General features: G+C 49.0%; 1 protein-coding gene across 1 annotated transcript; it reads right to left on the bottom strand.

Moving 5' to 3' along the window:
- Positions 1 to 301: 301 nt before the first annotated feature.
- Positions 302 to 13,436, bottom strand: IL15RA (interleukin 15 receptor subunit alpha). Its single transcript, XM_014525517.2, has 9 exons — positions 13,433 to 13,436; positions 12,846 to 13,034; positions 9,814 to 9,900; positions 8,562 to 8,648; positions 6,941 to 7,300; positions 6,153 to 6,182; positions 5,635 to 5,695; positions 2,281 to 3,024; positions 302 to 866 (listed from the first exon to the last, which is right to left on the bottom strand). The coding sequence occupies exons 1-8, from the start codon at positions 13,434 to 13,436 to the stop codon at positions 2,787 to 2,789; spliced, it is 1,056 nt and encodes a 351-aa protein (XP_014381003.1). The 3' UTR covers positions 302 to 866; positions 2,281 to 2,786.
- Positions 13,437 to 14,298: the final 862 nt, after the last annotated feature.

Genomic DNA, 14,298 nt, shown 5'->3' with positions numbered 1-14,298 from the left:
TGCGTCTGAACTGAGTTGGCAGGTCCTGTGCGCCTGTCTGTTGAGTTAGCCCATTATTTCCAATGAGAACTTAAACATAAGAACATAAGAGCTGCCATTGACTGGGTCAGACCATAGGGTCCATCTTGCCCAGTCTCGTGTGTCACATGGGGGCAGAGAGCAGAGGCTGGAAGGGAGAGTGACCTGGGTATGTCCAGGGTTTTTCCACTGTTCCTCTCTCCCTGGCAGCCTCCAGCATTGAAGGTCTAGGAAGGGCTGATTCAGAGGCCGTGCCCCTCACTCCCATGCTCAATAGCTCCTGATGCCCCTTTCCTCCAAGCACATGTCCAATGTCTTTGTGAATCGAGCTAAACGCTCTGCTTCCCCCACGCCTGGTGGCAACGCTTTAATTCCACACTGGGTGACAAATTCTCCCGAGAGATGCCAGAATAGGGCAAAGACTCACAGGGGGGCTGATCCCTTGTGTATAAAAACGTTTATTAGCTTTGGTTTAAAGCACTCTGTCTATATTGCACAGCGTGAGGAAAAGGCCTGGTCGCCATGACGGGCACTGAAATGGGAAATACGAACTCCTTGTGTTGCACTGCCCAGCCTCTGGTCACCTCTGTAACAGGATGATGTGGCATTGCTGTCATCTGAGGGGAAATCAGTCTGCTGGAAAGACCTGCCCTGTGCAAACATCTGGGATCGGGCTGTAAAGTGTCCGTGCAAGATCCCTGAGCAAAATGTTGTGGCTGACCCCAGATCGCCAGATGTGGCTCCGGCAGGTCCTCTTCCTCCTGAGGCTCAGGACGTTGCTGGTAGCAATTGGAGAATATCCTTTCCCCTCCACCCCCCAGACATTTCGCCTCATAAGCTAACGCCACCTGAAAGAACAAAGGGCAGAGGTCAGAGATCCAAGAGGAGCGAGACGGGGGCAAGAAGGCAGCTGGTCAACTGCTGGATAAAGAGAAGACTGCGTTAATCAAGGGGTTGGTTTGCCCATGAACTTCTGCAAGGTCACTGAGGAGTTGCCGCAGGGACGGGTGATCAGACTGGACGCACTTCAGGGCACTTTGAAGGTACAAGAGGAGAGGACTTGCTGGTGCTTTACCAAGGCAGCACTGCCTGACCCGGAGACCTCGTGCCCCATCCCCTGATCCACCTTACTCACCAAAAGTGACCTTCATAACTAAAGGGAACAAGCTACAAAGTGTCTTCCCTCCTGAGGTCCCTTCCAACCCTCATTTTCTATGATTCCCCAGATAACATAACTCCCCTATCTCACCGAGAGAATAAATGAAGTGGATTGTGACGTGCTCAGAGGCTACCATCACCTAAGCCCACCTCATGTACACAGTTTCTTCACCCCCTAAGCCTCCATTCTCTGCCTTCTAGAGATAAGGACCCTTAAGCTCATCTCCCTTCCCTCCCCAGGATCTATCTCCCAGGACCTTGTCCAGTCTAGCTTAAATGTCCTAGCAGTGTTTTCAGAGAGAGGCTGCTTCACCCATTCGCAGACCTGTCACTAGTCGGTAAACGTCCTTTATTGTCTGGGTCAGCCTCCAGTCTCACCTTTTTCCAACTACCTTCCATTTATTGCAGATGTCTTTTTCTTCCTTATTTTAAACGAGCGAATGAAGCTACTTTTAAAAAATCCAAATGGACGCAGTAAGACAGGTGATGCTTTAATGCACATTAGCCTAAGTTAATGAGCATTCAGGGCACGCATCTACATATGGTGAATTTAGTAGAATTTAGTAAAAACGGTGAATTTAGGCTATTCACATCTAAATTCAATACCTGCAAATGCAGATGTCCAATTTAAGCGCGAGTAGTTAAAGCGCATTAATGTAAGTGTAGATGCGTTAAAGCGCGTTAATACTACATGTGGACTGACTTGGGACTAACTTTAGCCCCAAGTCAGCATTAATGCGCTTGAACACCTGCATGTGTAGATGCCTGCCTAAACCCGCTTAATGCGCATTAAATTTTGGCACGCTTAAATGCACGTGTAGACACATCCACAGTATATAAAATCCTGCATGTATAAAGGTCTTTTTCTTAGAAGCACAAACCACCCTCGACTCTGCTGTCGGCTGGGACTGCAGGGCTGAGCTTCTGTATAAATCAAGCCTATGAAGAGGTGTGCTAACACAGCTGGGCAAAAGGGGCAGCAGTGACTTTTAGCTGCTGTCAGCCCACCAGCGTGACTGTAATGCTACGGCCCAGCGTGGCTTCCCTAGTAGCCCCATCCCAGTTACACTGCTGAGTCTACATCATAGCTGTATTGCAACTCACCTTTCTGTTCTCTTTATCTGGGCTGTGTTCTTCCCTTCCGGCTCACCAGTCACTTCTTCTCTCCTGCCTTCTTTCCATGGGACATAACAGACCACCTGAGCCACTTCAGAACCCTCCACAGCTTTGTTTCTTTTTCTCTTTGAAAGTACCAGTTCAGTAAAATAAGAATGAAAAGATGTGCCCAGAATATCTAAGTGATCTCTTGCAGGTACCAGGAGAACTAGTATATTCTGAGCTCAGGTTGAAGGGAAGAAAACAGAGCAGCCACGCAGAACATTTGTAGGGCTTCTCCTACCCTTTCACCGTGATGGCAAGATGGGAAGCCAGGTCTTGCAAATACTTGCCACTGCTTAAAAATAAAGCTGTATGTTCAGTCAGGAGTTGAGTGGATGGCACGTGGTGACTGACCAGTCGGAGCCTAATGCAGCTGGAGTGTGGGTCTTCAAAGCACCAAGGATCCTTCCCCCTTTCAAGTTTAGCGGATAACACTGATTTCGTTGAGGGCCTCAGCCAGTGGGCGTCATACAAGACGCCATCATCTCTGTCCTTTCGGTCAGGTGTTCTAGGTCGTTTTGATGGTCTTCCAGGGGCATTTCTTCCCGTCGTTCTATGATTTCACAGCCATTCATAGACATTTGGGCTGGAAGGGACCTCGGAGGGTCATTGAGTCCAGCCCCCATGATGTCCCTCCATGTACTAAGTGGGATGTCTTCTTGACGAAATGCAAACTGATGCCTCCTGCAGCTGCAAAAGAAAACATTAATGGGATCAGAGAACATGAGCGACCACGTTGCTAACGGCTTCACCTATGCTGCCTGTGTGCTGCAGCATAGACCAGGGATACAGAACATCAACTTGGAGACACGTGAACCACAAAGAGTGCTGGTATTTGATCACTGACTCATGAGTTGCCAGGATGTGACTAATGCCAGAACATTGTGATGGACAAGGACACGGACTTGTCGACACAGGGAAGTTACTGCACAATGAGATAGGGGGTGAATTTAAAGCCCAAGGGTTATATTTGCACTCAGTCTCCACCTGCTCACTTTCCCGTCACACTAACGTGCCCTTGTGTGGTTCAGGTTAATCATAGAAAATGAGGGTTGGAAGGGACCTCAGGCAATCATCTATTCCAACCTCCTGCTCAAAGCAGAAGAAATTTCTTGAGCCCACCAGGGCTGCACTTTCAGACTGAAACTCAGAGGCCCACGCCCAGCTTTAAACCCATAGCATGCCTGCTCCTAACTCAGCTACCAAGCCACTGAGCCACAGAAGAAGACTTAATCTGCTTTGGAAGTTCAGAAGAATGCTCCACGTGCTGGGCCGTTCCAGTACAGATTGCCTATTCTGGATTATAGCCCCTAAAGTGTGTTTATACATGCAAATAATCTGGGAGCAGTTTACTCTAAAGTAAAGCACGTCAGAGTAAAATCTCTTGGGCATGTGTCTACATGTGCAGGGACGCAGAACCAGATTTGCTGCCCCTAGCAGCAGGCTGCTCCCACTCCCTGAAGCCCTGCACTGAGCCCCTGCAGCAGCCAGTAGGAACTCTAGGCTCCCTCTGGGTGCTAGCCCAGGGGCTGGCAGGCACCATGTGGGCAGGAGACAGCTGTAGGACATTGCTCCCTGCCCTCAGGAGCTGTAGGACATTGCTCCCTGCCCTCAGGAGCTGCCTGCTGCTGGGGCTGACTCCACCGCTGGAGCCCAGGCAGGACAGTGTCTCCCTCCCCCAGCAACAGGGACCTCCCAGCCTCTGCTCCATGATTGTGGGGCCGGGAAATCCTCATCTCTCAGTTCCGTGGTCACGGGCCCGGTGCTGGGAGATCCTTCTCTCCCAGCGCCGGCCCCATGACCGCGGAGCTGGCACTGGGAGAGAAGAATTTCCCAGCCCCGGCCCTGCAACTGCAGGATTCATGCTGGGAGATAAGGATCTCCCAGCCCCTTCATTGTGGAGCAGGGGCTGGGAGCTCCCTCTGCCAGGGCAGGGGGACATTGCCCCCACCTGGGCTCCGGTGGCAGAGCCCGCCCTGGTAGCAGGCAGATCCCAGGGGCAGGGGACAGTCTTCCCCCCTCTGCTGCCTGTCTGGCCGGGAGCAAATGTGTTGCTGGTCAGGCATCTACATGTGCACAACTGTGCAGTAAGTAATCTTGAATAAATCTGCTACTTGCAAATGTGTGCAGGTAGCAAATTTGCTCACAATTATTACTGCGCAGTAAGCATCTGCATGTGTAGACAGTGACACTTACTGTGCAGTAATTAGCTCTAATCTCGACTAAAGGGTCTCAAGCAGATATGCCTCTACACAATCCCAAAAATTACAGAGCCAGAGGGGTGGGGAGAGGCCTCCCTGCGAATCTGGCTCTTAGAAATTGGAGACCGACTTGCGAAGTCGATACCACTGATGGTCCCTTCGAGAAGTGCCAATCTCGGTAATGTATCAAAGAGTGTTTCATCCTGGCTACTTTCAGATGCCTGGCACAGCAGGGCTTCCCCACTTCCCTCTGAGGATAGCATCACAATCTAGGGAGCTTGCTCACTCCTGGGAGCTTGACGATATTGGGGCTAAATCTTCCCTTCTAGGTTTCTGCCTGTTATCTCTAGTGATATCCTGAGTGTAACCCTGAAAATTTCTCCTCCCTCTTACTTGCAGCATCCTTCAAATAAGAGTTATTACTGATTAATGAAACTTCCTACTAAGCCACTGGTGGTTTGATAAGTAGAAGAGATGGGCCTAGAGTTACAAACAAAGGCCATCCCTTTTAATGGCATCAGGTCAATGCTCACCTCTACGTAGAAGGTAAGCAGATGTAACCCGTTCACCACTAAAGTTCCACGTAGGCCCTGTTTTGAGGACGCAATGGGCACGTCTACATGTACACTTTAATGCACATTAACCTATTTTAATGCACATTAAAGTGTCACCAAAAAAATGTGCACTTTTGCTAATGTGCATTAAAATAGGCTAATGTGCCTTCCTCTACATCTTCCTCACAATGGAGGTACTACATTTAATGTTCGTTACCAAAAGCGCTTTAATGAGCATGTAGACATGCCATCAGAACTTATGGGATGCCTGGGGCCTTGGGACAGCCCTCTGTACAGGAAGGAAATTCAGCCATCAGGACTTACTGGCAGCTCAGGTTATCTGTCCCAGTTACAGCCTCGCTTATCTGTAATGATGGATGATTGGGCTTTTTCCAAGCTGCCTAAAGGATTGAGAGGCACAGCTCTCACTGAAGTGAATGGGCACGGCATGTCTCAATTCCCAACATGGCTTTGAATCGTCAGGCCACCTGCACTCTGCAATTTGCCTGTGTTGCATCTTTGTAGGACATGCTAGTAATACTTACCTTTGTTTTTTCCAGGCATAATATAACCCAACAGCTGCAATCAGCAACACCAGTGGAAACACTGCAAAGAACAAACATTTCTCAGATTCAGAAAAGTAAGATCAACGAACTGATGCGATCCCAACACGTAATAGTCCAGCTGCCTGGCCACATCGCTAGATAGAAAGATGCCAGAAACATCCCATCCCGTTTGAACGAGGACTGCACTGTTCCCTTCCTGCCCTGGTTGGACCAAGGTTCACTTGTGAACCGGAGGAGAGAAGGGTTTATCAAATTGCCAGTCCATTGGATCTTCTCCAGTCCACTGCTTTCTCCAGTCCATTGGATCTTCTTACCTGGGAGGTCTCCCATGCAAATACCAAACGGACCTCGTACTGCTTCGTTGGAGGCTTGACATGCAATCCCAGCTCCAGATGGATTTGACTTCAGGCACTTAAACATCAACACAAACCCCCCGGACAACCCTCCTCCTTCCCACATATAAGCGACAACCCCTCGTAGGGCAGAATAATGCTTACCCGTAGAAGAAATCACGACCTGGGTGAAACCTGGGGACGAACACAAGAGAGCAGAGGTTACACCTCCACAGAGCCAGTGAGTTTATTACCTCCATATTGCCCACATGGTCAGCAAGCTGCAGATCAGCATTTGACCCAAGCAAAACCCAACACAATGCTATGTGACTGCCCTTATCAGCCTGAGTCACAAGGCAAAGGGCTGCCTGAGGCCTTGGTATGGGCGTGTGGCATTTCCCAGGCACCTGGCCAAGTTTCATTTACTGTCACTAAGGGCCTGTTTTGCCCTCGGACTCTGTATTAAGGTAAAGGACAACTTGAGGCCAGATTGGGTCTAGTCTTTATGTGAGCACTTGAGGTCAAAAATGCCTTTTCCCAGAGCACAGGACAAGGGTGCAGGGATTCCTTCTAGTGACCCTGGGCCAAGAGACCACCCAGTAATGTTGGCCAGCCATGGGGAGGGATGCCACTGAGCTCCTGGAAAGGTGCAGTTGAGAGGTGCCCTCTGCTCAGGCATCATGTGAGTTGGACAGCCCTTCCCTAACACTAGCACCATTTAATGCAATCCAGTCTGTTAATGGATTAAGATAAGATGAAAGAAAATATTCAAACTGAAGTAAACTTCAGTTAACCTGAACTAGTGGGTGTGGACAAGGTCACAAGGACATGCCACTGTGTACAGTCTCTGACTTGGCAGCACTGACATGGTTAAGCAAGGTGCTTTGCACAAAGAATTAGCAGATTAATTCTGCCCAGCATTGACATTAGTTGGGGTTTAGATAATGGCAAACCTTCAGTGCTGGGAGTGGCTGCTGTGGGTAGCTGTGTTTGCTCTTCAGTGGTCAGGCTGACGGATGCTGCTGCTGACTTGTCTCCATCTGTTGTAAATGTATCTGGGGACGGTTGGTTAGTCCCCCCCCAGGAGGTGTGTGTGTCCTGGCTGGCTGTTGTAAACGGCTGCGTCATGCCTTCTGTGGTTGGGTTAGTGGACACCTGGGTCGACCCGATCGCCGTGGTTGTGGTCACAAGTGTTTCCAGTGAAGATGTGTCAGCGGTGGGTTGAGACGTGGGACCTGCCAGCGGTGAGGTGGTCTCCCTTCCACGGGACGGTGTTGAAGCCATGCCTGGGTCTGTAGTGATCTCTGGAGTGACTAGGTGTTCAGATGGTATAAAAGCTTTGAATTTTATAATTATTTCTATCATTCATTTCTATTACTACAATGCTAACAGAGCTCTTTTGGGTGGCCTGGACAGTCTCCTAACCACTGAATAAGCTGCTTAACACGGAAGAGAATTCAGTCGGGTGTCAGCTGGCTGAGTGATGGGCCATCAATCTCTGATGGGCAACAAGAGGCGTAATAGCTATAAAATATTGGACAGTATATTCAATTATATTTTAAAAACATGATTCAATCGGTCTTTCACGTGGTTCTGTAGCAGGCTCTAGCACCTCGCTGTACATACACCCGAACCATTTACTGTCTAAGACCCAGCAACCGTGCTGAACAAGCAGAGGGCAGGCAGGCGAGAATGAAAGGGCAGAGAACAGAGCTCAGTTCATAGCCATGTTTTGCACCTATAATTTTATGCCCAGCCATAATTTGGCACCAGGAGCTATGGCCTGATTTTCAACAAGCCCCTCTTATAAAGGGGACCCAGGTGCCTAACCTTGCATACGCAGCTTTGAAAAGCCTGGTCTACGTCTAGGTGGTGGAAGCTCCATCCTTGGAGGTGTTTAAGACCCGGCTAGACAAAACCTTGGCTGGAAAGATGTGGTTGGGGCTGGCCCTGCTTGGAGCAGGGGTTTGGACTAGATGTGACCTCCTGAGGTCCCTTCCACCCTCGTTTTTTATGATTTGAGGATCATTTCATGCATCGCTCAAGGGTCTTGGCCCCTGCTCAGGGTCAGACCGATGCCACATTTAGAGCCAGGCAGGAATGTTACCCCATGATCAGATTGGTTATGGACTGTGGGGGTTTAGTCTTCCTCTGTAGTGGGGGGCATGGCCCTCTTCCTGGTATCTTTTGAGTGTACATTTATAACTTCACAGAAGCAGGACGTTGCTTTACCCGTGGCAGTCTGGTGTTATGTCTTGTGTTGTGTCAAGGTAGATGGTAGTTTTATGAATAAGTTCAATTATGGATTTGTATGGGATGGCTTGGATAGGGCTGGTCCTGCCTCAGGCAGGGGGTTGGACAAGCCGACTTATGAAGGTCCCTTCCAGCCTGACTCCTCTACGATGCTGTGAATTGCAACCATAACGGTTTGGGACATGTGGGTCTCTGCTGTTGCAAAGAGACGTAGCATGATAGACTTTGATGAGCTGCACTGATTAACATCAGCTGAAAATCTGGGCCATGGTATCCAATGGAAACATCCCCCCGTCCGGGATTTCAGTCCCAATTCCTCACCTTGGCTGGTAGGACTGGTCTCCTCTGGGATGGGGGCTGATGTTGTCGGTTTAGGGCTGGGGGTTGAAGGAGGTAAAGCAGGATCCCCTTTTGAAAGAAGACACAACAATAATGCAATAGGGAAGTACAAGCCCTTGCCTTTCCATAGCACCCCTCCAGCCACTCCCGAGAAGGATTCAGTACCATCGGGTTCATCCATCAGTCACGACATTGGTAATGGTGACTAATCATCATTCCTTTTCATAATTTAATGACATGCCTGCTGCATGCTGTACAGAGATGCCGCAAAGGAGAGTTTTGGACATTTACAATGAAAGAAAACTATTACCCCAAAAACCCAAGTGCAAATCGCACACACACTGGCTCGCTGAATATTGTACGAGCACACGGAGAAGTATTTTTGATGCAGTTTCTTTCTCCCTTTCCTAGGACAGCGTTGAGGTCTGCGGTGACCTCTGGAGTGACTAGTTGTTGTAATGGTATAAAAGCTTTTCATTTTATAGCGTGGTTAAGTCCATTCACAGGCACAACTGAGAGACGAGTGAGCTGTGGGTCTCGTGCTAGTCAGGCCCCACTTTGAAAGCTGCTTGAGCACATGCTTCACTTAAAGCTGATGAGAGTATCTACATGCTCGTAGCTATGCGCATGTTTAAAACACTTTGTGAATTGGGACCTTAAAGGGTAAATGCATATAAACATCATTTACCCGTATGAATAGTTCATGAGAGCACCCACAGAAGACATGCTACACTGGGTCCGAGCACTGGTCTGTCTAGCTCAGTTTGCTGTCCTTGACAGTGGAGAGTAGCAGGTCTTAGGAGCAAGAGCATATGAGTGGGGAGTGCCTAGAGTGATCCGTCCTCTATCAGACCCTCCCTGGCATCAACCATCGTTGGTTTGGGAATGTCAGAGGATGCAACCCTGACTATTCAGTTGTTCATTTTAGCAGCTGCACCTCTCAGTCCCAAAGCAAAGGGGGTGGAGGGGTTGACACCTGTTGTAGACAAGCCAACTCCATACAAAGGCAGGGGGTTGGACAAGCCAACTTATGAAGGTCCCTTCCAGCCTGACTCCTCTACGATGCTGTGAATTGCAACCATAACGGTTTGGGACATGTGGGTCTCTGCTGTTGCAAAGAGACGTAGCATGATAGACTTTGATGAGCTGCACTGATTAACATCAGCTGAAAATCTGGGCCATGGTATCCAATGGAAACATCCCCCCGCCCGGGATTTCAGTCCCAATTCCTCACCTTGGCTGGTAGGACTGGTCTCCTCTGGGATGGGGGCTGATGTTGTCGGTTTAGGGCTGGGGGTTGAAGGAGGTAAAGCAGGATCCCCTTTTGAAAGAAGACACAACAATAATGCAATAGGGAAATACAACCCCTTGCCTTTCCACAGCACCCCTCCAGCCACTCCCGAGAAGGATTCAGTACCATCTGGTTCATTCATCAGTCACGACATCGGTCATGGTGACTAATCATCAGTATCCCACTTCAAATTTTAACGAGATGCATGCTGTATGGAGATGCAGCAAAGGAGTTTTTGACATTTATAATGGAAGAAAACTATCACCCAAAAATTCCAAGTGCAAATCGCACATGCACTGGCTCGCTGACAATTGTACAAGCACACGGATAAATGTTTTTGGTGCAGTTTCTGACTACAGATGTGTAAGAGTGAGGCTTATGGTCCAGCAATTATGGAAGAGGCAAGGATTTCTTAGGGTGATATCTTCTATTGGACCAACTATGTAGTTGAGGTAAAATTAAACAAGCTTTCGAATGCCAGCCATTCTTCATCCGTGCGACCTGACAAAGAATGCCGTGCATTTGAAAGCTTGTCTAGCTTCATCCCAACTTCATAGCTGGTCCGATAAAAGAGGTCTCCCTAAGAAACCCTTTCTACTGATGTTCTGAGTACTCACAAATACCCATCACATGGCGATGACAAAGTAAAATAATCAATCACGGATTTTGCTTTCCACTGAAGCGGAGAGCAGTTCTGCAGAACGGAAGAGCTGATTGCTGGTATCTTGAGCCAGGAAAAGCTAAAGCAAGTTCCCTTGTGATTAAGTCTGCATGTCCATTTGGAAGTGGCTTATTATTACACTTTAACAAGTGAAGCGTGGACCTCAATGAGACACGGTTAGGGATTCAGAATACCAAGCCAAGACAAACGTGTTTGCTTCAATAGGTGACTGCAGAGCTAAGTTTCATTTTGGCCTGGACATATTGGGATTCTTTCTTAAGCAAGAGTTTCCACTCGAGCTGTAGGAGAAGACCCACATCAAGGAAGCCAGACAGGAGCCCGAGCTGCAAGCTCACACCTGCATGGTTCATCCTGAACCCTCATCTTAAAAAGTGTGACTACTTTTCGCTGGGGGCAGCACAGACAGTGGAAACTGGAGTAATTGTTGCTCTGGGGTATTGCTGTCAACACCTAATGTTGTATGTCAGGGAACCAGGCTGCGTACAAATTCTTGGCCCTCGTTTGCTACAAAGAGGGGGGTGTGAACATGTGTGTGCATGCGTGTGTGTGCATGTGAGAAATGGATTGAGTAAAAATTCTTGACCCTCTACTAGAAAGTGTGTGTGTGTGTGTGTGTGTGTGTGTGAGAGAGAGAGAGAGAGAGAGAAAGAGAATGGGCCTTGTGCTTTGGTTTTTTCTGCTTCCTGATATAACTTAGCCTGATCATCTTCTGAAAGAGCTGCAAGGCAAATATTTGAGCAGGCATTTAGCAAGCAAAGCTGGGTTGGGATATTTGTTTCAAAGAGGGGCTGCTTTATATTTTATGGCAATCTTCCACTTGCCTTTATAAGTTATTTTATTTCCGTACCGGAAGCTACCTTTGGCCTCGGTTGGCAAGCGCAACGTGTCAATCTCATAAATGCAAGCAATCTAATGACAGGTCATCCCAGGGTTATTAACCAGACTTCCCTGCAGGTGAGGTTACCTTTGTGCACGACATCAGTCTGATCTAAAACTCATGGTCTCCAGCCAGCTTTGGACTAGACCTCACATGAGTGCTGAGGAACTCGCGGAGGGGGAGATGATTGAAGAGAAGCAGAACGGGGATGCTACAGCCTCAGAGAGGGGGTGCACTGCCGGGTGCCCCTCGCAGCAGCCCACAGCGCTGGACCAACTCAGTCTTACAACACTGCGTGCTTGGCCGGCTGTCTCCATCTTCCTGACACCCAGATGTTGGCTGCTGCCAGAGGCAGGATGCCAAGCCAGAGGAAGAAGGGCTGTAAGTTGGCAGAACAAATCCTACACCTCTGTGGGGTCTCCCCTGAGGTCACCGACTGAAGCCTGGGGCCCGGGCACCAACATCTGGGAAGGCTTTACATTGCATAGGCAGGATCAGGGGTGGATCCAGGGGGTGGGGGGGTTGCTGTTGCACACCCTCCCCCTTGATCCCTGCTCCACCTGAAGTTTAAAAGCAGCTGCCTGGCAGTGGCAGCAGCATTTCTATTCAGGCAGCGCTGAGGGAGCCCATTGACTTGATGGCTTATTAAAATCTAACCGATTCCTTCTAAACTCTTCACTCCAGAGGTGTGAAGGACCCTCGCTCCCCTTTTTAATGCTCTGATGTTCTGCTACTCAAGCTAGCCTTTGTTTTGCCTTTCTGCTGCCTGCCAGTTGCTCCAGTAATAGCTCCTATTTCACAGCCTGGCAGACAGTTTTTATCTCATTCCAGTGAAGTTACATTCGTTTTGGCATCAATCTTAAACTGAATAATGCACCAGCATATTAGTAAATCTTCCAGTTGCTTTTTACCTGGAGAAAAATATGTGTTGTGTGTTGCATGTGATAATGCACGTCACCCTGTGCACCCCCCTTTTCAAAATCCTAGCTCCAGCCATGGGCAGGATATGGGGCAAGTCCCTTCTTATCCTCTTGCAGGTAGCCTGGTTCTGCAACCCCTCCTCAGCCCCATGAGTCATTGCATCCAGGCCCCTGGGACTGCCTGTGAGACCAACTTCAATCCAATACATATTGCAGAGCACGGCATTTCATGAAGATTTTGCTGAACCAAACTTGTCTTTGGTGCAAGAGAGCTGGGATGCATTTCAGTCAATGCAGCTGCATCCGCACCCCAGAGAAGTCTGACCCAGTATCTCTGCAAGGCAGCACAACTATATAATGCTCGTTGTCAGCTAATGAAGCATCCATTCTCTCGGTCCTCCTGTCATCATCAACTCCTGACCCTTCCTGCCTTAGCGCTGCTACGGAGAGCCCTGCACCCAGCTGCATCGCACAAGCATTGAGAGCCATTACTCACGGATGCACTTCAGATTGCTCTCTGTCCAGTGGAGTTGGTTGTCTTTCTGCTCACACCTGATGAGGGTGGATGTCCCCGCTTTCCTTTTGTAACCCTCTTTGCACGTATACCGCAGCATGGCATTGAGCACGTTGTTAGTGCCCACGTGGATCTCTGCATTCTCGACCTCTTTTGGTATGCCGCAGCTTCCTGGAAGGACCAAAGAGAGGCAAACTCATCTCTGGACGGTGGCACCAGCGTTTAAATATCGCCAGTTGACTTAAAGCAGCATCTCTAGCTTGCAACGATGTGTGTCCACCACTGCCTTCTCCTGGGTGCGATGTCTAACCTTCCTTCTACATCCCCTTCACTGTGGCTGTTAGTTACTGTATTCTCTCCCGTACAACGTGCGCATTTCCCTTCAAAATCCCCTGCTGAAAATTGCGGTGTGCGTTACAAGGAAATACCGTACACTAATCACAGCTTCTGCTGCTTAAGCTTCTGCCAGGGGACAGCGAAAGTCAGGCTGCATGAGCTCTGCAGAGAGCAGCCCGCTGAGCACACCAGGCTCCCCAGCTGCTGCTACTCAGTTACTTACTGCTACCTACCCATATTTGCAAGGAAAGAACTTTTTCCTTTCATTCTGCCTTAAAATCAGATGCAAAATGTATCTTATTTGGGGGCGTGTGGTATGCAGGAGCATATGGTATTACTTGTATTATCATAGCATGGGAGAAAGGAGGGCTCAGGGCTGGCCTGCAACATGGGAGACTTGGGTTCACTTCCCTGCCCTACTACTGACATCCGGTATGACCTTGACCAAGTCATTTAGTGTCCTCCTGTGGGGCCTATGGAGGAAGTGCATGCACGGAGGGTTTTCCCAGGTGGCTTCTAACCTGAAATCCCTTTAGCGCCATCAACACCAGCACTATGTTGGTAGGATGAACCCTGAAGGAATGGCCATCGCACAGACGGCTATGCTGGCGGCCATACAAACGCAGTGAAAAAAAGATGATTCTCCTCTCCAAACAGCTTCTGATCCAAATTTATAAAATAACAGATGGTGATGGGGAGTACAAGAAACCCCACGAGACAGTATTAGCAGCCAGAGTTCAGCATGCCAGCAGCTTAGCTATTGCCAAACATTTCTTTTTCTGTAGGCAATGCAGCAAAGGAGTTTTTTAAGGAAGAGGAGTTTGCAGAGTTTTTTGGAGAGGACTTTGCAGAGTTTATGGGGCGCTCCCCTCTAGCATAAGGGGTAGCATGGCTGTCTTCTCCGTAGTACATGGGGTGACAAGCGGGCAGAAGTAGGTTTTGATGGGCCTTGAAGCCAGGCTTATGGTTGAGGCAATGGAGAAGGAATGAGTGGAGGGATACAAGGAGAGATGTAACATGGTTAAAACGACCAAGTGGGGAGATGCCAGAGGCGGTACTGAGAACTTGCTAAGGAGCCTGGCATTGGCTCTGCTGACCC

This window comes from Alligator sinensis, unplaced genomic scaffold (genome assembly GCF_000455745.1).
Source record: "Alligator sinensis unplaced genomic scaffold, ASM45574v1 scaffold1056_1, whole genome shotgun sequence".
Lineage (NCBI taxonomy): Eukaryota > Metazoa > Chordata > Crocodylia > Alligatoridae > Alligator > Alligator sinensis.
The sequence above is the reverse complement of the archived record's forward strand: the minus strand, read 5'-3'. Positions and strand labels throughout refer to the sequence as shown.